Here is a 26395-nt window from a genome sequence, read left to right as displayed (position 1 = left end):
TTTTTGAAAATCTTGTCCCTTCAGTGATAAATATGACCAAATACACCTGAGGTTGGGCCCATTTATTAATGGCTTTATATGTTCTTACACAGCCCGTGGGCCTACCCACCAGAGAGGCAAGTAATAAAACTCCAACTTCTGAGTGTCAGTGAGAGGCCTGAGCTGGAATTTTAGATGTGAGATCAAACAGTTTCCAGGTCATCAGTCTAGTGAAGATTCTGTTTTCTGTATGGACCTACATTAAGCTTTTTTTATCATTCGTCCAAAACTTTGATGTTGACCGACACTTGCCTGCAGGAAATTTGGACTGATCAACATAAAACATCTTTTGTATTATAAGTTTGGTCCTGTCATGGACTGAATGTTTATGTTCCCCCCCCACCACCGCCACCCAAAATCATAGGTTGAAATCCTAACCCCCAATGTGATGGTATTAGGAGATGCGAGCCTTTGGGCCGTGATTAGTTCATGAAGGTGAATTTGCCACAAATGGGATTAGTGCTCTTATACAAGAGATTCCAGAGACCTCTCTTGTCCTCCTGCCATATGAAAACACAGCAAGAAAATGACCGTCTGTGAACAAGGAAGTGAGTCCTCACCAGTCACTGAATCTGCTGGTGCTTTGCTCTTATTGTGTAAACCATCCAGTCTACAGTTTTTTTGTTATACCAGCCTAAACGGACTAAGATAGGCCTTCCTTAGGCACTCTTGATACTGCATCTCACAATGGATCCATATAGACCTACCTTGGTCTAGCGGTCCGTGACTAATGGTTTCTCAATGCTCAGTGTTCCTGCCTGGCTGGTAGGAATTCCACTTGGGTTAGGGGTCCCTACAGCCTCTGTAACACCACCAAAGTGTCTGAACATGTTTTTACATATTATCCACAAGATATTATAAGCCCATTTCTATTTTTCTGCCTTAAGCTAAGCTACTCACCAAGTCCTTGTTCTATATCGCTGCTGCATGATTGCTGGCTCCCTGGGATAAATGTGTAACCCAAGAAGTTGTGCAGCCTTTCATGGTGCTAATGCTGCTGATTCCAATTTAATGCTAGTTTTAACCTAGTCTCCATCTCCTACTTAAACATTTTTATTCTAGTTCAGTGTTTTCTGACCAATTTGAATGTCTCATGAACACAAATCCACAATTTTAGTTTCATTTAAAGCTAGAAACTTTAGTTTTCCTTTTATTAAAAAAATACAACTGGATTTGATCCAGGAATAACAGAGAACAATACCCCCCCCCCACACACACACAGTAGTCATCCCCTCTGCCCATTTGGGCAGAGAAGTCATACTTGGACACTCATACACAGGTAGAAGCTGCACTACATGGGGATCTGTGGTGACTGGGTATCCAACTTCTTGGGAGCACATCTTGGAATTAGCTGTATTGTATACGGGTCAAATGACAAATGCTATCAGCAACACCTAAAATCTATCCACCAGATTACAAAAAGAGATTTCAACTCCCTCTACCCCAGTGCAACATAAATACTAAAGCAGAGAGTACACCTAGTATCAACGGTGGAATCCCGATACAATTAGTAGAGAATAGTAATATCAGAGAATACAAATAAACGGCTTTGGTATTTTATCAGAAAAATATCCTTTGGCTTTTCTATAGGTTTGGTTCTTTTTTAACCTAATCCCCGCTACTAAAATTTCAGCACATTCCACTTATGATCATATCACATATTACTATTTTACATTGTATAGTGACAGGTGGTGACTACACTTACGATGAGCATTGAATAATGTATAGAATTGTCTCATCAATACGCTGTACACCTAAAACTAATGTAACACTGTATGTTAATTATACTTCCATTTAAAAAATAGCCAATTCAGGTTACTGGCATGTCCTTAAGGTTTTTCAAAAGTACAGAAAAATCATGTACTTACACCCATAGAAAGTTCCAGCCTGCCACAAAATGTCCCATAGGAGTAGCGTGGTCCTTGTCGGTTCAGAAAGTGAGTAATGGTGGAGGAAAATGTGGACAAACCAAATAGAAAACAAGAGAAAGAGTTTATAGTCAGAAGATTCAGGAACCTGTCTGATCTGCGATGAACTAAAGGCAGAGGTATCAACAATCCAGACCTGAACAAACACTGTCAGAGAATGACAGTAGAACCTGGGCAAGAAAAAGGAACAACATCCAAGCAAATATCCAAATTTCAAGAACTTGATCCAACATCTAAATTCGAGGAATGCTCCCTGAAGGACTGAGGAAATGATCATGAAGATTGTCATGACCTCAGAATGAACATTCATTCAATAGAACATAAAAGTTGTTAAAGAGTCCAGACAGGTGATATTAGTACAGAAAGGTTTATCAATCACTAACCCATTTCCACCTAAATACCATCCTCAGTGGACCACAAATCAATACCACATTGGCGATAAGACAGAAAATCCAACTTTACTGTTTCAACATGAACATCTGCTTGGCAAATGCCAACATCGATATTTTAAAGGGAACAGTACTATTTTTACAGCAGAATCTATAAAATTCGTTAATTCGGTTACACCTCAAGCTAATCCAAATAAGGATTAAATTAACCTAAGCAGTAAAAACTGTCACTGGGGACTTGTTCCTAGTTTTACAAAAAAGTTTTAGAGCTTTTGACTCTCTACCGGCAACAACCAGTTACTTAATAGTAGCTTGCTAATTTGACCTCGCTTTATGATCTCTCTCCGTTTCTCATTCCCAGCATCTGAACCCTCTTTTTACATGACAATTTTTTCACTAGAAAACGAATGGATATCACCCAGAGATCCCAGACTTAGAAGTGGATGTAATGATGTGAAGCTCTGGGTTATCCCTACATGGGGAAGAGAGTGAGCATGTCTTTGATTTTAAGATAGCTGTATTATGTTACATAGGAGGCTCTATATACATGTTCAAATCAAAGTACAGAAGGTGAAGAAAATGTTGACTTATGGGTTAGGCAGAAGAGAGGGCTATATACTGGAAATTTTCTTTGCTGCTGCTTTGCAAATGAACAAAATTCTACAAATGACGAATTCTCTACTTAATTAGTATGAGTGGAAGGTCAAGTTCACCTACCACTACAGACTCCAGGAAATACAAGGGCCAGTGCCTCTAATTCTCAAACTACCACGTAGCTCAGATACAGGCACAGCTTCAGATCCACCAGACCTAGACACTCACCTCAGACTTGGAATCAAAATAAAATCAATGTAGAGATATATTAAGAAAATTAATGGGAACGTTAAGGAACTCTCATAGGGCTCCACAGCATAAGTCTGGCAATCGTTTCTATAAATCCCTGAACATGATCTTACCGCTTCTTGCCAATTCTTGGACCCACCTAATATCCATTCAATAAACTCCTTTTTCTGAATCAATTGGCTAGCGTTGGCTCACGTGCTTCCCAACTAAGAACCCAGGTTGCTACAATTTGTAAAGAATAATGTGCTATTCACTGATGTGATCCATTGAGTCTTCTACAGTGAAACAGTCCGGGGGCAACCTCTGTCAACAAACTGGAAAAAAAAATATTTATTTTTCAAGATAAAGTTCTAAAAGCATAGGTAATTTAACTGGTCTTGTCAGGTATGTTAAGTAAGACACACAGAATAGATGCTATTGATTGAGCACAAAATCCAAATGAAATTTAAAAATACAAAAGTGTATCTGAAAACAGTATTTAAAAATCTGAGTCTCCCCTCTCCTAGCTGAAATCTCTCAAAAAAAAAAATCAAAAAACAATAAAACACATTTATCTTTTCAAGCCTAGAAGTAAGCTGAAACATCAAACCACAAAATGAGGTGGGGAGAGTACAAAAGCAGTAAAAGCTGAGGCGTGTGAGAGGACACATAACTATAGTTAACACTGCTATATGGTACATTTGAAAGATGCTAGAGAGTAAATCTTAAGGGTTCTCATCAGCAGGGAAAACAAAAAACCCCATGGTTCTGTCTTTATATGAAATGATGAATGTTAACTGTGATAACCATTTCACACTATATGTAAATCAAGTCAGGCTGTATACCCTAAACTTACACAGTGCCGTATGTCAACTATATCTCAGGAACCCTGGGGAAATGAAAAATTAGTTCTAGGAGAGTATTTCCTAACATCTAGGTAGTTAAAAACATTTCGGTCACTTTCTATTTATTTCTAATTTTACTGGAGTATGGTGAAAGAAATTTGGTTTGTAAAATCACTATAAATTCTTCCATGGCAAAGTACAGCTTTATTTTTGTGGATTTTACACAGACAAAAAATGTTTATGCTAGGGACATATGTCATTATACATACACACACACACACACACACACATATATATACACACATATATATGTGTATATACATATATATGTGTGTATATATATATACACGCCATACATATGTCATTAAAATCAAGCTATCGAGTCCCCTTTTTAACCTTAAATTTTAGGTTCAGAAGTTTAATTACATATTTTTGGCATGTTGTCACATGCCTTAAACTTATTATTGATACAGGAATTTTTGGTCGACTATCTTTAAATTAAGAGTATTTTTCCTACAAAGGAAATTTTTGAGCAAATAATATAAATTAACATTTTTATTAATTGAATCTATCTTATTTCAATGCACTTGGCAATCTTAATCCCCACTCAGAAACTGATATAATATTTATGACGTAGTGCACACAGACTTACATATTCAAGCTGGCCAGAAATACACACATGCTTCAAAAATTTTGCAGTTTTAAAAATTTCACTTTCAATGAAATATTTTCAATGTTTACTGAAGAGATTACTTTGCAATAAATCACTTCCCAAACTTGAAATATTCAGAGCCCTCGTTCTTCACCCAGTTGGCTTTATACTCATTTGTACAATCACGGCTTCTTGCCTTCAAAGTAAGATTCAACATGCCCAATGAAAATCATCCTAGCACTGGTATTGTTTCGTTTTTTTTTTTTTTAAGATTTTATTTATTTATTTGACAGAGAGAGACAGCGAGAGAGGGAACACAAGCAGGGGGAGCGGGAGAGGGAAAAGCAGGCTTCCCGCTGAGCAGGGAGCCCGATGCGGGGCTCGATCCCAGGACCCTGGGATCATGACCTGAGCCAAAGGCAGACGCTTAATGACTGAGCCACCCAGCGGTATTGGTTTTATCTATAATTTGGGGGGAGGGGAAGAAGCCTATTCAGGTCCTGTTGCAAAATTAGGACTTTTCACCATCTTATGTCTTCCCCAAAAGACAATGCATGGAGAACCCTGCTATTCGTCTATCTGTGCATTCATCGACTGAGTGAAGATGTCTCAGGGTGTGTGTGGAGCTAGTTTTCAGCCATCAGTAACTGTTGCCCAGAAATTTGATCACTGGCATGTGTGCTGTACTCTGGCTTAATCCTCAGAGAGATGGCTCCTCTTAGGGTCATCTCATGGGGACAGAATTTTACTGAGGGTGACCACTATCAGATGTCACTTTTTTCTTTAAGATTTTTAAAATTTTTATTTATTTTCACAGAGAGAGCACAAGTAGACAGAACGGCAGGCAGAGGGAAAGGGAGAAGCAGGCTCTCTGCCGAGCAGGGAGCCCGATGCGGGGGCTCAATCCCAGGACCCTGGGATCATGACCTGAGCCGAAGGCAGCCGCTTAACCGACTGAGCCACCCGGGTGCCCCCAGATGTCACTTTTGGTTTCTCTTTCTTCCTCCAGGGAATTCAGCTCTGTTCTCTGGTCTCCCATTTCAGCTCTGAGCTTACTTTTTATTACCTCTCTAGGATCAAAGGTTTCAGGTCCGTGATAATCCATAGGATTAGAATTTATGATTTAGGGGCAAAGGCCAGAAAGACATATGAACCGCATCTTAGAAACCAACAAATAGCTACAAATCTTACCTAAAATCATTCTTGCAAGCTTAATTTAGGTGATGAGCACTTAGCCATGACAATGCTCTCTCACTCAGAAAACTCTCACATTAGGAAACATATTCCAGAGGGGGGGAAAAAAGACTACATGGGGGAAGGCAGAACCTTAAAAATAGAGCTCCTTTATACTACTTTGTAAATATAAAAATATGCCCTCTACACAGCCTGCATATCCTCAATCTTTCATATAGAACCCCTTCTGGCCTAAATTTCAAGTTCCCCATTCTCAGGGAAATATTTTCAATGAGGAAAATCCCTGGGAATCTAAGTCCGAAGGAGTGACCTACTCAAACTAATCCAAATGGAAATCTCAGAACCCTGAGGGATCTCTTATCTAGCAACCTAGTCTTTCCTAAATGGTCAAAGATGGAAATCTTTGGTTTAGTTTTTGTTTTTGTCTAATTTTTACTTCTCATATTACTTACTATAGTAAAACAGCACACATTCCAAAAGAGAAAGCCAGGCATAAACCTAAAAATCAAATAGATACACCCAGAAACCCTTTCAATTCTGATCCATACACAAGTATCACAATGGTTCTGGAAATTGCTGTTCTATACTCTTGGCCTGCTTTTTTTTTTTCACTTCATATCATAGCCATTTTCCTATCTTTATGAAATCTTCACATATAATAGAAAGTGCTGAATAAAAGAGATTACAAAGTAGCTACTGGGGAAATCATGTCATAAAATGGTACTGAAATACCGTTTCCCAGCCTAGGTTCCAATAACTATAGCAATTTTCCAATCTTCTCAACAAGCCCACCAGTGTTTGCATTCTCACTCTTTATTGTTAAAGAGGTCTACCTCACTCGCAATCACTGCACAGTAAGTTGTCCATTTCATGGTAATTTCCTCAGATTCCGGTCAGAGTGCTTTCTGCAAGGAAAAGTGCCAATATTTATTACTTATGTGGCAATGTGTCATAAGGGCCAAGTTTGATTTTTTAATAGAAAATTGTTGAAGTAAATATGTGATTCATTGTTTTTCTTTCTTCTCCAGAACGAACTTCCAGATACACAATAAGAGAAGGTTAACATTTGAAAGAAAAGAGGAGAAAAGAAAAAAAAAAAAAAAGAAGGAAAAGAAAGAAGGAAGAAAGGAGAAAGAAATGCAAGAAAAAGGAAAAAAAAAAAAAGAAATATACTCTGGCTGAAAGATTTCCAAACTAGTTACATTCATAGGGTTTCTCCTCAGTATGAGTTGCCTGATGCCTAATAAGTTTAGAACTATTAATGAAAGCCTTCCCACACTGATTACATGTAAAGGGCTTTTCTCCAGTATGAGTTCTTTGATGTACAATAAGTCGAGCACTCAAGCTGAATGTTTTCCCACACTGATTACATTCATAAGGTTTCTCTCCAGTATGAGTTCTTTGATGTTGAGTAAGGCATGAACTCTGCCTGAAGGACTTTCCACACTGATTGCACTCATAGGGCTTTTCTCCAGTATGAGTTCTCTGATGCACAACAAGAACATAACTCTGGCTAAAGGACTTCCCACACTGGTTACATTCATAGGGTTTTTCTCCGGTATGAGTTCTCTGATGCATAACAAGGTGAGAACTGCGGTTGAAAGATTTTCCACACTCATTACATTCATAGGGTTTCTCTCCAGTATGAGTTCTCTGATGTGCAACAAGCTGAGAGCTCCAGCTGAAGGATTTTCCACACTGATTACATTCAAAGGGTTTTTCTCCTGTGTGAGTTCTCTGATGGGCGACAAGTTTGTAACTCTGACTAAAGGACTTTCCACACTGATTGCACTCGTAGGGCTTCTCTCCAGTATGAATTCTTTGATGTGCAATAAGTTTATAGCTCTGGATAAAGGATTTCCCACATTGATTGCATTCGTAGGGCTTCTCTCCAGTGTGAGTTCTTTGATGGGCAATAAGTTTATAGCTCTGCCTGAACGATTTCCCACACTGGTTGCACTCATAGGGCTTCTCTCCAGTATGAGTTCTCTGATGCACCACAAGAACATAGCTCTGGCTAAAAGATTTCCCACACTGATTACATCTGTAAGGTTTCTCTCCAGTATGAGTTCTCTGGTGAGAAACAAGATGAGAACTCCGGCTGAAGGATTTCCCACACTCGCTACATTCATAAGGTTTCTCCCCGGTGTGAGTTCTCTGATGTGCAACAAGATGAGAACTCCAGCTGAAGGATTTCCCACACTGATTACATTCAAAGGGTTTCTCTTCAGAATGGTTTCTCATGTTTTGAGCAAGAGAACTCTGGGAGGTTTGACTACAGTTATATTGACTCTCTTCAACAGGTATTCTCTGTTGTTCATTACGGGATATACTGTGGTTCAAAACTTGCCCACATTCCTTAAAATCTAAGGATCTCCCTCTTGCGTGTATTTTCTGATGTATATTTAGGGGTACATCATGGCTAAAAGATTGAATACTGTCACTAAATCCATAGGATTTATCTTCTGTTTGAGTTCTTGTAAACTGAATAAGGTGAATGTTCTGGCGAGGGTTTCCACATTCATTATTCTCACAGAGTTTCTCACTGTCATTAATCGTCTCATTAGTGTTTACAATGGAATTATAATGCAATTTTTTAACATGTGAGGCATGTTTATGAAAATGGTTTCTTATGGGTATCATCTGGGGTGAAAAAAGACTGGAATTCAGACCACTTTTCTCTTCAAGTTCATCACTTTTATGGACTCTCTCATAAGTAATCGCTTTCCTGTGAGTAAATGCCATTTCTTTCAAAAGTCTCTCTTGTTTCTCCTGTTGCTTTTCAAACTGGTCCTTACAATCCTGAACTTCTTCACACGAAGATAACCAAGGATCATCTCTTGTCAACCTTTCTACCTTCACTCCACGGGATGGTTCATCATCAAAAATGTTCTGCTTTGATGTTGATTCTCTTCTTCCAAGTGCCGTTGCCAAGTCTAGAAGAAAGCAAAATAAAACATTCTAGCTGAAGAATGTTAGAGTTAGAATACTGGGAAAGAAGCTGACAAACAAATATGCAGAATATATATAGATTTGTTTTCCGCTATGGACCTATAACCTGGATTAAGAAAACAGAAGGGTGGGATGAAGCAGTAAGCAGAGAAGTACACAGCCCAACAATATAACGACATTAAAATTCAGTGTTTCCGAATAAAAAGACTTTAGATGCCAAATATCTCCATATTCCAAAATAAGATCACCTGTGCAGAATCTACAGAATAACAATTTTGCAAGTCTTAGCAAAAACACCAGAGTCCTTTCTACCCTCTTTAGTGCTAGACACATGTTCACTGAAGTAGAGAACAGTATCTACATTTCTAGGAATTTCTGGAGGCATGGGTCAGTAAGACATGGGCAAACGACCTTGTGAACCAAGAAAAAGAATATCCCAGGTTCCCTAAATGCCTTAGCAGCTATTAAGGCGTGATGGATTCCTATGGTTCCAAGTGAGAGAGAATGGAGATTAGCTCAGAAGCAGAAGCCTGTGTGGCTACTAGGTCAAGCACAGAGAGTACATCTGGAAAAAGTGGCAATGTATACAGTCCATTAGGAGTGGGACATGGAGAAATATGTAGTATGCCCTATGGGGATTTCTGAAATTAACCTTCAATACCTGTAATGATTCCTAAGTGTCTGTTTCTCACCTGGATATGTATGTTGGGAAATGTTAATACTCATCCCCTTGCTCCCACAAGGAGATTGCATCTGGTTTGAAAAGCTGATAGGGACCAATATAGGACTTGGGGTGTTTGGGCTGGGGACAAAAGAAAATCACTGCAGAATTTGGTCCCAGTCTTTGGCCTTTAGGAACTATGAAAACTGAACAAGCTCAAACCCAAGAAGCTGTACCTTTGCTACTCTACGAATTAAAATTAAATCTTCATTGGGGAATAAAAAGGACACAGGTAATCTATGTGTGGTCAAAATCATCCTGACCTCTGAACTCCACAGCTCTTAATCAATTGGAATCATTTCAATATACAAACTTCATTAATTCTTACCCCAAGAGACCAGGTCCCTGTAGTTCTCTAGGATCACATCTCTAGGATCACACCTCTGATTAGGGTTCAAAGTGCCCTCTTCCTTCTGAGTGAAGTCCACAGTCACAATTTTGAAGTTCACTCCTTCCTAAAACAGGACACACATTCCTGCTCAGCTGGGTATCATTTTCTTCCAGTGTTCACAAAGGAGGAAAAGTCTGACAAACGGTAGAAGGAAAACTTGGCCTGGAAATTGTCCTGACTGTCCAAAGGAAGAGCCAGTCAAGGTGTACAGGTGCCTTTTATGTAAGGCCCTTTGGGTTTTGGATGCTGGACCTGTTTATACCCCAGAGAGGAACACCGGGTCAGAACAGATAGGAATTGTTTTCTCTCTTGTTCACCTTGAAGAAAATGCTTATTCTGATTTTTGCCCTGGTGAATATAAAATTCCCACTTAGGAATTCCCTCCAAATTCCCAAGAAGCTAACAAAACAGGGTCAGCACACTTTTTCTGTGAAAAGGTCAGAGAGTCAACATTTTAGGCTTGGCAAGCCATACAGTCTCTATCACAACTACTCAGCTCTCCTGCAGCAAGAAAGCAGGCACAGAAAATATATAAACAAATGGGTGTGGCTGTATTACAATAAAGTTTTATTTACAAAAGCAGGCGGTGGGCCATATTTGGCCCACAGGCTTTACTTTACTGATGCCTGAAATAGAAGATGAAATGTAGGTCTTAATGAAAGGCAGTGTGTATAGGTTAAGAGCACTGGATTTGGAAAAGGGATGCGTTTTCTCATCTATTAAGAGCAAAGGTCAGGACACCTGGGTGGCTCAGTAGGTTAAGTGTCTGCCCTCAGCTCAGGTCATGATCCCAGGGTCCTGGGATGGAGCCCCACTTTGGGCTCAGCAGGGAGTCTGCTTCTCCCTCTGCCCCTCCCCCCGCCCCTGGCTCATGCTCTCTCTCGTAAATAAATTTACTTAAAAATCTAAAAAAAAAAAAAAGAGCAAAGGTCTGAATTTTAAAAATATATATATCTAATCTGACCATCTGTCTTCTAAGGTCAGTTTATCCCATTTGTATTTATTAGGCTTAATCATACCCAACTCATTGGGTTGTTTGGTGAATTTATTGTACGATATATGTAAAGCTATTAGCAATTCACTGAACAAAAAGACAAACGCTGGCAAATGGGATCGAAGGGTGATGGGTATCAAGGAAGGCACTTGTGATGATAAGCGCTGGGTGTTGTATGTAAGTGAGGAAATTTTAAGAAAGGATTATTAGATCTGAGAACTCTGAAAAATTAAGTGACAGCCAATGTGACCTTTATCTTGAACTCTCAAGCTTGAGAGGACAGTTCCATTTTGTCCACACTCAGAGCTGCATTGTAAAGCCTTCAGGAGACACACTGTCGCTACTGACATGCAGAGGGGGTCTCTTGGACTGCCTCCTCTCAGCGAGAAAGGATCCGTTTCCAAGACTACTGGGCAGGAATTTTGATCCAATAAAGTGCTGGGGGTGATCTGTCCTTACCCAAAGGCAGCAAAGGCTGGGGAAGTGGAATGCCACTTGTCACTAAAGGCTTTTTAAGTAGACCTGGTGTTCCTGAGCTGTGGTGCATGAACAGGACAAAGTCCCTGAGTCCCATGTAAGTCCATGCAAAATGCTGCTGTACCTGCATTTTTCTAAGTTGGGACCCATAAATTTCACTGAAGCCTCAGAAGTTTTCATGATTAGCACAAAACGGGATTCAGAAATATCATTTGCACACTGCCACCTATGTTGAACATGGATCTACAGGTACTGTTTTCCAAGCTCCAATTCCTACTTCCTTTTCATAAACACTCCCCTTCACTGTTTAACACAGGTCCCTTTAATATCAAGCTTGTCCAGGGGCGCCTGGGTGGCTCAGTCGGTTAAGTGTCTGACTTCAGTTCAGGTCATGATCTCAGGTCCCTGCATCAGGCTCCCTGTTCAGGAGGGAGTCTGCTTGTCCCTCCGCCCCTCCCCCCGCTTGTCCTCGCTCTCTCTCTCTCAGATAAATAAATAAAACATTAAAAAATATATCTGGCTTATTCAAATGTCAAATAAATAATACCGAACTAGATTAGCACGCCTCCCTCTGACTCCACCCCCAGTTATATGTTCTGAAAGTTCCATGGATTTCTATCCTAAGACTCACCACACGTTCTGTTCATTTGCATAATGGTCATCTTTGTCACTAGGCTGCAATCCATGAGGGCAGGGGTAAGGTAGTGACTGTTTGTAACTATTAACTCCAGTGCTCAGCATAGTACAGTAGTTATGAAATATATATATTTGGCAAATGATTTCAATGAGTGAATCCATAGTATCAACAGACTTCGTAATATCTCAAAATAATCTGATTTTTGGTCCAAATTCTGTTTTAAGTCCTCTCTCTCACCTGAATCTCAGAGGCCTATCACACACCTATCTGAAAAGTCCCTTCAATGTGTGGATACTGGTTTTTCTCCACTTTTATCTCCATTTATTCTATCCTTCTTCTCACCTGCCCCAACTCCCCACTCCTCAAAATTCCTTCCCAGACCCTTCAACTTTGTCCTTGGGCACTCTACTTCTAAATAACGAAACCCTACAGCTTCAACATCATCACCAAATATTCCCTCTATATCCTCGTGTTAATGGAAACCTACATTTCCCCCCAGTGACCCCCTCCTCTGCAGGCCCCACAGGCTCACAGTCACTCAGCATCAAAGGGGGAGGGTGTGTGTCCTCCCAGTTACACTGAAACTCACGCCATTTACCTTACTTCTTGGACCTTTGTCCTACCAACCACCTGAACACTAACCCCAATCCAAGGGAAATGTATAATACCTCGGATGCATCCTCTACTTTAAGAACTTGTCTTGTCTTGCACTGTCTCTAGCATCCATTTGTAAAGTTCTCTGATAATAATATAAAACTAATTGACTTTTTAATTTTTTTAAAAAATTGAAAAAATTTTTCAAAGATTTATTTACTTATTTTAGAGGGGAGGGGTAGAGGGAAAGGGAGATAGAATTTTAAGCAGACTCCGTGCTGAGCACAGAACCCAACGCAGGGCTCGATCTCGTGACCCTGAGATCAGGACCTGAGCCGAAGCCAAGAGTCAAATGCTTAACTGACTGCCCCACCCAGAAGCCCCTAAAACTGACTGACTTTAATGAGGCACTTTCTGTGTGCTATCAGTCTGTGAGCTAAGCATGTTGCATGAACTATCATTCATTGAATTCTCACAAGGTCCCTGAGAGAAAATACTAGTAGCAGCACCTTTTTTTTCTTTTTTCAGATGAAGAGCTAGAAGGAGAAATTAACACATATGTCTGAAGTCAGTGGCTGGGATGCAGCCTCCAACTTCGCCTAACATGCGTTCTCAGTCATCAATGCCTAGCGCTAGCCCAACTCCCAGCCCCTAGAATTGCTCCTCAGCACCCTGCTCTTACGGTGAGACCCCAGACCTTGAAATCACCAGAAAGTACTCCACCTCTCATGTCACACAGACAGAACGCTCTACAACATCAGACTGCTCTCCCTTACTCGTCTCATCCTCTATGGTTTGGGGCCATTACTCAAGTATCTACTATTACTATCCACTGGTCTGTATTCTTTTCCTTCCCATTTAATGCCCCTCTTATCTTTTCCATCTTAATTATTCCGTTTAGAGTAATTAGATCGTTCATTTTAATCTTTCTATTTGTTCTATTCAAAAATCCTCTTTCAAATAGTACCTTGCCCTATGGGGCTTTTCACTGAATGTACCTGGCTACAAGAACGAACCTGAATGTCAATCTACGATCTACAGAAAGTAGGTTCCGGAATGCCACTGAGAAAGAAAACTCCCAAGAGCAGCTATATAGAGTACTGTCAGTGGTCACTACCTGGAATGATCTTTTTGGACTGACCGGCAACCCTGTCATACCTCCTGGAGCTGCTTGTCTCTCATAATCCAATGGTACTGTTTTTCAGCCCTCTCCACCCATGTCAAGCACCTCTCCATTCCAATTTCCAGTCCCATGCCCAACAGATAACCACCTGACTGCTCCCAGAGAAGAATCTGAGCATTCCAAGAATTCCCTCACCCTCATTCTTCCTGTACGGGTCGGTCCTCCCTCCTCGGCAGAGCCAACACGTTCACCTGAAAGATCTCCTCTGGTGCTAATCAAGCACTCTGCTTTGTCGTTTTAACTCCTCTCTCCACTTATGTCTTTCTGCAACCACTGAAATAGAGTCAAATCTTTTCAATCCTTTAAAGGGAGGAAAAAAAAAAAAAAAAGAAGCCCTCAACTTCAAACCTCCTTGCAGCCATCACTCTCTTCAATCTTTAGCATGAGAACTGACCACGTTTTTGTAAAAGCTGTCCGCTTGTACCTCCGTTTCCTCCCTTTCTGCTCACCTCCCGGCTCACTTCAAGATAGTCCCCGCTGCCAAGTGGCTATGCACATTTCTCTATGGAGAGAGGCCAACTCACCTGGGATGGAAGGGCCAGTGACCCAGCATCTTCTCTCTCGACCTTGACGATAATCTCTGGAGGAAGGAGAGAGTCCTGAGGAAGCAAAACAGATGAGGAAAAGGAAAATAACCAGGAAGCTAAGTTGTGATGCAAAACTCCCACTGTGAGTAGGCTAGGATTTGAAAAACCACCTGTTTTAACACATCCCACCTACAGTACTTCTGCTCCCTCCCGTTGGTAAGCTCAAGCTAGCCATGTGGAGAGACAGGGGACATCTGAAGGGGCAATGAGGCACCGGACATGGGCATGAGGTCCTTGTGGATCTTCTAGGCCAGCCCAGCTACCAGTTACATGGAACTGAGTGACTCGACACAATGTGGGCAAAAAGAACTGTACAACCATGTTGTCGGAATTCCTGGATCACAGAATTATAAGAAAATAAAAAAGAACACAGCATGACCAAAGAATCATAAAGAGAAAAGGTCCAAAATGTAACTTCATAAAACGTTTGGCAGAAAGCCAACACACACAACAAAGGCACCATCAACAAGAATCCATACTATTAAGACTTGGTCTAAATCAGTAAGAAAAAGGTACCTTTAACAGTACAAGGGACAAAGGGCTATGCACATGCAACTCAACCATGAAGAAATAAAATGGCCAGCGAATACACCAAAAGATGCTCACCTCTTTAAGTCAGATAATATCAAAGCTCTATTTCTGTAACTACTTATCTCTCTCTATTAGAGGCTATCAGTTCACGCTGATGCCTCCAATGACCGTTCAACAGCGCATTTTATTCTAGCCTTCCTGCTTTCCGTTTTTGTGCCTTAACCAGCTCCCATTATCCTCTTTCTATTTACTTATTTGCTCAGACCGCTCTGTGTAACCAAAATCCCGACTGCGTGGACTAGTTCTTCTGCCTGTTGCTAAGGACTCCCACCCTGGTGGCCCGCCAGTCAAGAGCATCATACTCCATCAGCGGGGGTTTACGTTGCTACAACCTTCCTGCAGGGTTGCACCCACATGCCCACGCTCTCCCTCCCTCTCCCCCTCCTTTTCCCCTCTCCTTCCCTGCTTTGTGTGCTGGAGCTGCCTCAATGTAAAGAAGGCCCGAGGAGGGGCGCCTGGGTGGCTCGGTCATTAAGCATCTGCTTTTGACTCACGTCAGGATCCCAGGGTCCTGGGATCGAGCCCCACATCGGGCTCCCTGCTACGGGGAGCCTGCTTCTCCCTCTCCCACTCCCCCTGCTTGTGTTCCCCCTCTTGCTGTGTCTCTGTCAAATAAATAAATAAAATCTTTAAAAAAAAAAGAAAAAAAAGAAGCCCCGAGGAGAAAGTTCAGCTGCTAATTTGCCTGTGTTACTGCCCAGCATAAACAGCAGGATGGTTCATCCACCTTACAGTGGCCACGTGGGCATTGCTAAAGAGCTCCAGGTGCCAAACGAACGAAGAAACCACACTCACAAGGCCACAATAACAATTTCAAAACTTCAAAACATGATCCAGGGGAGCCACCAAGTTTTGACTCGTGTATCATGGGAACTCGGCTGCGGAGAGAAATGATATTCCTGATGCGCAACAACGCCAAACAAGTCTTCCCTTGCTACAAAAGTGGTTGACATTAAATTCTAATGACATAAGAGCCAGAAGTTAATGCATCCTGTAATATAAATAAGCAAATGCCCAAGGAAATGAGAATTTTTCAAAAAAGGGAAACTTACAAACACTAGACTGTATTTTAAATTATTATCCTCTTTCTGGGTTTTGTTGTTGTTGCTGTGTTTTGTCTTGAAACAGCTGAGATAAGTTAAGAAATGATGCCAAGAACTGAACAAGCTAATGTTTCTAACTCAGCGGGTACTTGGTAGAAACTAAACTCCAGCATGTTCCTTGTCTGCTACAACTGCTGAGACAATCTTACTTGGGGAATATGGGTGCGCCTTCTCTTTCATCAAGACTGTTTCCAACACCTTTTGAGTTAAAAGTTCTCTTCGGAAGAAAAACAAAAGGGAGACCAGTCTGCTCAGAGTCAATTCTGCCTCAATGTCCTTCCCCGCCCCCACCCAAGCAGCCGAAGCCATCCCTGTCCCCTGCTTTCGCTCCTTTGCATCACCATGTCCTCACACCTCTGGGTTTTGTCCACTTCCACTAGAGCGGGCTCCGTAAGAGCTGGCTCTTGTCTCCTGTTCAACACGGCTTCACTGTGCTTAAATCAGTACTGACACAGAGTGGGCACTTCGTACACGCGTGCGGACAATAAAACCACCACCGAGAGAAGGTACATGGAACGTGGTCCCGGGAGGCACCAAATCACTGCGGAGATCCCAGCTGCTCTGCTGGTTAGAAGAAACCTCTGATGGGTACCCTTGTTCCTCTAAAATTCAAAGCACCAGCCTCCAGAACCTACTCCTACTGACTTATTCAAACTAAATGTTCAAAAACCACCTTGTCACAAAAGTGTGTGAACACCCACCCACACTGGATTACTATTTTAGGAACGTCCCCTGTATTTGTATCTTAGCTGGTGCAGTTTCCTCCAGATAATGTCACCGGTCACCTGCCAGGTATGTTTCAACAACCACAGAGTATTCAACATAGAATATCTCATAAATTTTTTTAAAAAGATTTATTTATTTATCTGAGAGAGAGAGAGAGCAGGGGGAGGGGCACAGGGAGAGGGAGAGAGAGAGAGAATCCTCAAGCAGACTCCCCAGTGAGCGTGGAGCCCGACACAGGGCTCGATCCCAGCACCCTGAGATCATAACCTGAGCCGAATCAAGAGTCAGACACTTAATGACTAAGCCCCCCCACCAGGTGCCCCAATTATCTAAACATTTTTGAAGGGAGGAGTAATATGTCTCTTTCACCAACGCAGAGATTAATGGTAATAATGTTTAGCAAACTTTTTAAGTCCACCAAGTTCACCAGAGATGGTCCAAGCGCCAATTGCCTGATCCAAACTCTGCCCCTTTCCTCTGCCCCATGGCTCAAACTCTCATCATTCAGGCCACCTCTTCCAGGAAGCGTTCCCGGACAGCACACAGTCTCTTCTTCCCTTAGGATTTCTTAGCTCTTTTACCTTTACTGTAACAGTAAAATCACTCTCTCCTTGTATTATTGCTTCCATTTCTACACCTCTCCCCTGGGTCACGAGCTGGGTGCTGTAAAGAACTATTTTTCATCTTTGTACCTCAGTATTGAGTAGGAGCACATGTGAGTTATCAGAATTTGAAAGGATTAGACATATGGGCAGGGTTTGGGGAATATGAATGGAATTAAAAGCCTTTTATTTTTTTTTCACTATTAACTATTTATTTACAGCTTTACTGAGGTATGGTTGACAAAAACTATCTATTATTTAAGGTGAACAACATGATTTTTTTTAGATATGTGGACACTATGAAATGAGTATCACAATCAAGCTAATTAACGTGTCCAGCACCTCACACAGTTACGATTTTTTTTGGGGGGGGGTATGATGAGAACACTTAAAATTAATTCTGCATGTTGAGACTGACAGGGGACAGATGAGGCTCTACCACCCGTGTGGCAAGGTTCTGGTCTCAGCCCCCGACAGCAGGCAGGGCCTTCCCTGGCCCAGCTACTACCAATATTTGAGAGATTAAAATCTCTCAGGTGATGTCCAGCAGGCTGGCTCACTGGACTCACCTCCCTCACTTAGCACCAAGACTTGGGCTCCCCTGATTTCTCTTCCTGCTGGGGCTTTAACTGGTATCCATCAGGCCCAAACAAAGTACTTGTGCATCTTCTGATAATGATTAAAACTTACTAGAGGACACTCAGAGTTGAGAAGTGTGCCAGCCAGCCTCTAAGATGGCCTCCAATGGCCCCCACCCTCCTGGAATTTACACCCTCTGCAGTCCTTGCCCACACGATACCAGCGGGTCTGTGTGACTGACAGATTACAGAAGAAGTGATGCTGGGACGCCTGGGTGGCTCAGTCGGTTAAGTGTCTACCTTCGGCTCAGGTCATGATCTCAGGGTCCTCAGATCGAGCCCCAAGTCAGGCTCCCTGCTCAGTGGGGAGTCTGCTTCTCCCTCTGCTCCTCCCCACCCCCACTCATGCTCTTTCTCTCTCTCTCATACAAATAAATCTTTAAAAAAAGAAAAAAGAAAAAGAAAAAGTGATGCTGTGTCACTTCTGAGATCAGATGGTAAAAGACACTGTGGTTTCCATCTTGGCTGTGTGCAATTAAGCGCTCTCTCTCTTCTCTCTCTCTTTCTCAGGTCCTTTGCTCCAGGAGAAACCAGCAGCCCTGGGGAGAGGTCTGTGTGGTGTGGAACTAAGGCCTCTTGTCAACAGCCATGTGAGTGAGCTGGCAAGGGGGTCCTCCTACCCAGTCAAGCCTTCTGAAGAGAGCAGCCCAGGCCGACAATTTGCCGCAACCTTGTCAGAGACGCTGAGCACCAGAAACATCCAGAGAAGCTGCTCCCAGGTTCCTGACCCTAAGAAACTGTGTGCGATCGAAAATTTTGGTTGTTTTAAGCTGCTGAGTTTTGGGGTATGAAACCACAGATGACTAATACAAGAAGGAAGATGTTTCTTCTTTTCCTGTGTAGCCTTGGAATATACAAGAAGAGCATTCACGTCTGAGAACTAGGTCAGCTTTCTCCCTAGCACCTCACATGGGGCCTTACACTGGCTAAGCAGTCAATGAATATGTGATGAAGGTAAAAATTATAATGAACAGATTGCTAGTTCAGTCATGTAACAGAAAAAAATGGCAAAAGAACTATGAAGGTTCCAGAAAAATACCCGGTCACTAGCTTAAAGTAGAATGCCAATGGTCACAATCAAAGCACACTTTACTGGTAGTTTTGACAAAGTGTGAATGTACTTATCTAAATTTAAATGCATAACTCCCTCTAAAACTCTTGCACTATTAGTAGTTAAATTTTGGGGAAGTCAAAAGTTACACATGGATTTTCAACTATACAAGAGGGTAGGTGTTCCTAACCCCTGCCTTGTTCAAGGGTCAACTGAACAGGGAATCATACACAAAAACATTTACAAAAGTGCTATTTGTACCAGCAAAACACGGAACACTAAATATCTATTAACAGTATGCCCATAAATTCTGGGGTTATCTCTGCGGAAATCTGGGTGCCAGGCGTGCATATTGGTATCAGAATGTCACTGTTCCCAGGCCCTGACGGTGGACAGAAATAGGATCATACGAAAACCACGAGCCACAGCAATCCCCACAGTCCCCACTGAACACTAAAGTGCATTCCACTGCTGCTCTAGCCACATGTGATTGTGGGAACCCCGGCTTCCATGAGCCTTACGGTATTTACTCACCTGGCCAGCCTCCGCCCCTGCAGATAACTCATCTCCCATCCCCACTGCCACTCCCTCTCCCACACAGATGCTCCCCGGCCCCCCTGGACTTGGCCCTCCTCCGCCTCCTCCGCCTCCTCAGCCTCTGACTCTGCAGGCAGGTGGCTTCTTCTTAGGGACTCACTCTCATGCCGTTTGGACTTGGACTCCACATGGATGACCTTGACTTCTGGCCTGGGCTCGGGCTGTCATACCCCACGCGGGGCTTCCCTCATGCGTTGATGACCTCAACCTGCTTCGGGTGTGACGCACCACACACGCACCACACCGAGAGGTGCCCCCGGCCCCAGCATCTTACACCACACGGGTCACCCTTCGCATGGACTGACCGCACTTGGGCTGTCCCCTCTGTGGTCGCCCTTCTCACCTGATCTTACACCACACGGGTCACCCTTCGCATGGACTGACCGCACTTGGGCTGTCCCCTCTGTGGACGCCCTTCTCACCTGCTCTGGCTCTCTCATCCCAAAGCAGATCCCCCCCCACCAGACGGACACTCACCTCACCCCACCTGGGCTCCGGCTCTCAATGCCACCTTCCTCACCCTGTTTGGTCACTGATGCCCCCACACACGGACACCCTTCTCACCCCACAGGATGGAGCCCTCCCTCAACCACAGACCCCTACCCGGCTGTGACCCACCGAACGGCTTCAGGATTGAACGGTTTAGGAAGGGGGAGTGAAATTCTAACGGAACATTTTTAAGAAGTTAAATGTTTTCAAAGAATATTTGTCGTAGGGAAATGCTTTAAGTTGTTGATTTCTTAACCTTAAAATGTGCTCTACAGAAGCAGAAAACGATAGACAAGAAATGAAAACATAAAGTCACTCGGGATGTAACTTGCACATAATCTTTGTTAACTGGCATATTTATACTCTTCTAACACATTTTCTATACACACACAAACTACATCCCTTTTTAAAAAGATGATCATTCCTGGGGGAACCTGGGTGGTGCAGTCGGTTAAGCATCTGACTCTTGGTTTCAGCTTGGGTCGTGATCTCATGGTCATGAGATCAAGCCCCATGTCGGGCTCCACACTCAGCAGAGTCTGCCTGGGATTCTCTCTCTCCCTCTCTCTAAATAAATAATCTTTAAAAAAAAAAAAAAGATGATCGTTTCTAAACCTTATTTACTTAACATAGATCCTACATATCTTTGTATGTTGGGAAATACGCATTCTCACATCAATGTCCACAGCATATTCCATTTCATGGTCTCCCCATAACTCTTTTAACATTTCTCCTGCATGGCCCATTCTCAATTTTTTCCAATTGCTCGTTCCCAAGCAAAACTGGGAGTTGCTGCCCCAGGGGAATCAGTACTCTAAGGGCCTCTGATACAGGGTGCGAAACTCCTCCCGGGAAGAATTATCTGGGTTAAAATGGTGAGGAAATGCAGGGAGCCTCCTAAAATGTAGAGTGTCTCAAGTCAGGAGAGACCAAAAGCCCCCAAAACACTGCAAAGAGAGCCAGGTCAGCTCCCAAGCCTGGAGGGTTGGGCTGTGGGGCCAGGGGTGGGGTGGGGTGGGGAGCAAGCTCTAAGCTCTGGGTCTCCTCGAGGAAGGAAAGTTCCACTCACCTGTGCACAGGTCTTCAGGGGCTCTGGGGGCTTCTCATCCTGCTCTTCCATGCTCTCCTCCAGGCACAGGCAGAGGCCTGAGGGTCCTGAGCTGCAAGGGTAGAAGCCCTTAGAAGAGCAACCTGGCGCAGCTCCACCGTGGCGCCCCCCTCCCTGGATTAGTCTCCACTTCCAGGACGCATTCCCCGTGGCAAGCTTGCCTCTAGAGGTTTCTACCTGAAAAGCTGTGCATGCACGTAGAGTCCCTCAGTCCCTCTCCCAGGCCAAGACTCTGCAGCTCTGGTACAAACGGGTACCCCCACTACTATCACAGGCCTCTGGACCCCCTAACTATAAGTCATGCCCAAACAAAGCCTTCTGCCCACCACCAAAATCTGCAGTACACGTCAGTCCCTCCCTGCCCCACTGGGCTGTGGAATCCTCACAAATGCCCAGCACATTGAGGACCCCCTAGGGCGCACTCCTCCCCCACCATGACCCGAATCTGCAGCCCTAAACCAGCACCCCTTCCTTGGGCAAGGAGCTGGGCTTCTGGGACTGACCACCCAGAATCACACTCCCCGACTGAATGCATGAAGCTCGTGACACAGCCCCACCCCTCCCAGGATCCGACCCCTCCATTAACCTGGCCTGACCCTCTCGCAACCTGTCATGAATCACCTCCCACTTCCTGCTCAAATAACCAAGCATATTCATGGAGCTTGGCTGCACCATCCTGCGGTCTACTGGCCCCTACCAGAACAGCACCAGCCGGATCCCCAGCCCCAAACTCTCCTGAGCCCCGAACATGTAGCTCAGACCTGGTCCCTCCACCAACATGGGTATCCTCAGGCCTGAATCAGCAACGGAGCCGGCATGGGCCTGGGAGCTTCCTGACAAACTCCAGCACATGCCACCTGCTCTGAGGCCCAGAATGTGGACCTCGGCTGTCTTTGTGCTGGCTCAATATTTCTGGGTCTGAGACTAGAACAGCCCCTGGCAAATCCAAGCCCACACACCATCTTACCAACCCTACCCCATCCTCCCCCTCCTATCCACACCCCCTTACCCCCACCGGAGTCTCACTCCAACAGTACAGTGTGGGTTCCCAATGCAGCTGTGTCCTGAACTTGCACACACACCATTTCCTCCACCAACATCCATAGGCCCCTACTTGAGCCACACCTGCCCAAATGTCCTTCTGGGCACCTGCTGCTTAGGGAGATCCTGTCTTCCCACCAACCTGGGTACCGCCAGGCTGTGATTAATGCACCCTCGGCACAAAGACCCCCAGTACCCTCTAATTCCCACCTCCAGCCTCCTCTTCCCCATCCAAATACCAGTGTGTGAGCACAAGGGGACACGGAGCAGCCCTAATCCTCCATAGCCCCGAATCTGCAGGTGCTCCCTCCACTCATTTGGGCATCCTCAGGCAGTACCAGGGTCCTAGGACTGCCCATGCCTCCCCATTCTGCCCAAATGCCAGGTGTCCCAAGACCAGAACCTGCAGCTCCAGCAGCGACTGCCCCAGGCCACCCACCTAGGTTCCCTCCTCCTGCTGGCACAACACAGAGCAGGCTCACTCCCAGAATCTGCACGCAGGACCTGGGCCTTCCACCAGCCCGAGAGTACTGTGCAGTCCCTGCTCCTGAGATAAGAAGCTGCATCTCCCACTCTGCACCTCAATACCCGAGATACCTCAAGTACCCACAAGCCTCTGGAGGATTCTAGGGTCACCTGCCGCACTGCCTGCTCACACACCAGAATATCAGAACACCCAAACAGTAGCTTGAGCAAAGAATTCCAGAGTCAGCCCCGGGACTTGAGCACTCACCATCTGGGGGTTCTCAAGCTCATGATAGAGCAGCTCCCATGGGAACCAGGCCCTTTTGCTTCCTCCAGTACAAATGTGAGCCCCTGAATGCCACAGAGTACAGCCCCCTCCAGGTCCAAATATGCAGCCCAGACTCTGTCCCTCTGTCCCTGGGCATTCTCGTGCCTGCAAGCAGAGCAGCCCCTGAGCAAAGGTCCTGAGAATGCCTACTTTGAGATCATGCTCGTAGCACCCTGCTTCCTTACCAAAGTGCTGTCAATTTCATGCAGATGCTGCAGTTCTGTTCTTCCTGGACGCCAATTCTGCACCTCTAACCCAAAGTCTCCACCAAACCTGAATGCCCTAGCGCCTTGAGCTATTCCAGGATTACCAGTCCAAATTCTTGCTTCCCATTCAAACACCCCCAGCACGTGCAGGGAGCGGTCTGCCTAGAACCCACCCCCTGGCCCTGGTCCCTCCTTCAACCTAGCAGTCTGCAGCCCATCAACGATTCTCAGAGGGTTCGCTCAAGCAGCACTGCCTCTTCTGGAGCAAGAATCAGCAGCTCAAACCTGGTCTCTCCACTACCTAGGGCGCCCCTCGGGTCCCCAAGCCAATCGCCCAGAATCTCACCTCCCACTCCATGCTTCCTACTCAAACGCCTGCTCAAAATACAGGGATAGTGGCAGAGCTCCTCTCCTCCAAATCTGCTGTTGAGTACTCCATCAACCCGGGCTTCAGTCCTCTGAGCCTGCACTAAACCGGCCTAGCACTGGTGGAGGGGAAGGCGGGGTTCTCAGGATCTCCCCACATCCCAGCGTATGGCCTGTTTTCACCAACCTGGGCATTCTCAGGCCTGGGACAAGAGCACTACCCGATCAAGCACTCGCGCAGGCCCTCGGTCCCGAATCTGCAGCTGCACCAGTATCTCCACCTACTTCGGGGACGCAAGGCTAAAGCGCCGCCCGCGAAGGTACCAGATCGCCCACCCAACACTCCCAACCCGTTTCCCGCCTACACCCTGCGCATGCGCGCACGGGACACCCAGCGCCGCCCCGCCCCTCACCGACCTGGGCGTCCACGGGCTCGCGGCCGAGGCCGGGCCTGTCCCAGCTTCAGGGCCCGGCACGGCTCTGCGGCAGGACGAGGTCGGGTTAAACAACCCCCGGCGCCGATTCTGCACACTACAGACTCGGGTTAAGTTAGTTCGGCCCCCCTCCCCTAGTCGGCATCCGCAGGGCCGCTCGACTAATGTCCGACCCCAGGCACGCGGCGACTGCAGGCGCCAGCGCGCGCGGGACAATGGCTGCGTTTCTGGCCGAACCCGGAAGTGCGTTTGGGCTCGGCGAGCCGGGACTACAATTCCCAGAAGCCTCAGCGGCGCCGGCGGCGATTAGGCGGGAGTACAGCTCCTCCCGGAGGCGAGCGTGGGGATTACGGCCAGGCGCGCCCGGTTGGGGTAGCTGCTGGGGGCTGTGACTGTTGTGTGCCCGAGCTTTTGCGGGGCGCCGAGACAAGGAGCAGGACCTGGAGGGCCAGGTCTGGGCCCCGATGCGTAGGCAGTGGCTAACTTGGGAAAGGCTGGCCTGGGACCGGCTGGACGCCCAGGAGCGGCCGTGAAAACGGGATCCGATGGAAGGGCGGGGACCCCTCCCGGGCGCCCACTGCTTTGTCAGACGCTTCGCGCGCGCGGTTTCCTTTTTGGTCCTCGAGCCCAAAGATAGTGGCTACAAGCCCGCTACACAGTCTGGGGAGCTCCTGTCAAGTCCTTCAAGAATCTGACTTGCTGATTATGTTTTTGTAGCTCATGATGGTAAAATAGCAAGAATCCTTTCGTTTTTTTAAATTGAGTTCTTTCTCTGCCTGTAAGGCTTTAAGGATCTGTTCTCTATCCCTCCCCTTCGCTTTTTGCCTCATCTGACCATTTTTCTCTCTCAGTTCCAGCCACGCTGGCCTTTCCACCTTCTCCAGCACCTCCCTTAGGCTCCCACCTTGGGACCTTTGCATGTGCTATTCATGCTGCCGGCAGGCTCTTACTTTGAGGATTCCCCTGGATTCCAGCCATCTAAGTCTTTAGGTAGATGTCACCTTCTCATGAGGCATTCCCCCATCAACCGTTGAAAGCTCGCAAACAAACCCTTCACTCCCCACGTACTCCCTGCTTCCCTCATCTTTATTCTCTAGAGAACTTTTCACTAACATAATCATATGTTGTCGGTATTTATTTGGTCTGTTACCTGCCTTCACCACTAGACTGTCAACTCCATGAGGGAAAGGATTTGTATCTACCTTGATTAGTGCCGTATCCCCAGCATCCTAAGGTACCTAGCACATAATAGATGCTCAATAAATACTTGGTTTGTTTTGAATAAATAAAGGTTCTTGGCCCTTTGTTAAACACCTTAACATCTCGTTAATTGGTGCAATCACCCTGTGAGAAAACAGTGATGTTTATTTCCACCCCACCAGGGAGAAGCTGATAATTGGAGCCCTGCTGTATGAAAATATGACATTTTAAAGGTTTTCTTTTTTATTACTGTCAAAATACTCCTGTAGTTTTCTTCACATAACTTCTAACAACAAATTATTGCTATTTGAAATGTAATCTCTACCCCCCAAATTTCTTATGATTGGTTATTGTGGTTGATTTTTTATTCTTTTAAAGATTTTTACTTATCTCTTTGAGAGCATGAACGTGCACGCACGCGAGAGAGAAAGTGAGAGAGAGAGAGAGAGGCAGACTCCCTGCTTAGCAGAGAGCCCAACACGGGGCTCAGTCCCTGGACCCCAAGGTCATAACCTGAGCTGAAGGTAGATGCTTAACTGACTAAGCCACCCTGGCACCCCTGAAATGTTAGGAATTTTTATTGTATTTCCTTTGATACTCTTGGCTTTTCTAGTGAGACAATCATCTACAGATAATTATTTCATCTCTTCCTTGCCAATATGTTTAGCCAGATAGTTCCTTGCATTTGGATTGTGTTGGCTATCATTTTCACAGTAGAAGTGACATTCTTGATTGTGTTCTCTTTTTAATGGGCATCACTCTAATGTTGAGGGTTAAATATAGTTGTTTTTTTAAATGGAAGTAGGTAACTTATTGGTTTTTTTTTTTTTAACTTTTTGTTACATAAATTTCCAGCACGAAAGTAGAGAGACTAGTTAAAGGGCACCCTCTTTGGCCTGTCATGCAACTTAATTGTCCACTGGACCTTTTCTCATCTCTAGCCCCACCTGTGCTTACCACTGTCCTCCTCCTCCAGTGGTTTTGAAGCAACTCCTACACATTATTTCATTTCATCTGTGTTTCAGTATGTGTTCGAAAAACAGGG

General features: G+C 44.8%; 1 protein-coding gene across 3 annotated transcripts; it reads right to left on the bottom strand.

Annotated features, from left to right (window-relative positions):
- Positions 1 to 1141: 1141 nt before the first annotated feature.
- Positions 1142 to 24067, bottom strand: ZNF180 (zinc finger protein 180). 3 transcript variants are annotated; one of them, XM_073886652.1, is made up of 5 exons: positions 23330 to 24067; positions 21272 to 21362; positions 14343 to 14417; positions 9871 to 9997; positions 1142 to 8805 (listed from the first exon to the last, which is right to left on the bottom strand). In XM_073886652.1, exons 1-5 carry the CDS (start codon positions 23347 to 23349, stop codon positions 7064 to 7066), a joined length of 2055 nt encoding a protein of 684 aa, XP_073742753.1. In that variant the 5' UTR covers positions 23350 to 24067; the 3' UTR covers positions 1142 to 7063. The 3 variants fall into 3 exon arrangements, with proteins under 3 accessions (XP_073742753.1, XP_025705361.2, XP_073742754.1); XM_025849576.2 differs by lacking the exons at positions 21272 to 21362; positions 23330 to 24067 and adding an exon at positions 13954 to 14091 and having other exon boundaries at positions 14343 to 14386; XM_073886653.1 differs by lacking the exons at positions 9871 to 9997; positions 14343 to 14417; positions 23330 to 24067 and having other exon boundaries at positions 21272 to 21337.
- Positions 24068 to 26395: the final 2328 nt, after the last annotated feature.

Source organism: Callorhinus ursinus, unplaced genomic scaffold, assembly GCF_003265705.2.
Source record: "Callorhinus ursinus isolate GAN/ISIS: 27379988/994484 unplaced genomic scaffold, GSC_fseal_2.0 scaffold71, whole genome shotgun sequence".
NCBI classification, from domain to species: domain Eukaryota; kingdom Metazoa; phylum Chordata; class Mammalia; order Carnivora; family Otariidae; genus Callorhinus; species Callorhinus ursinus.
This window is presented reverse-complemented; position numbering and strand designations above follow the sequence as displayed.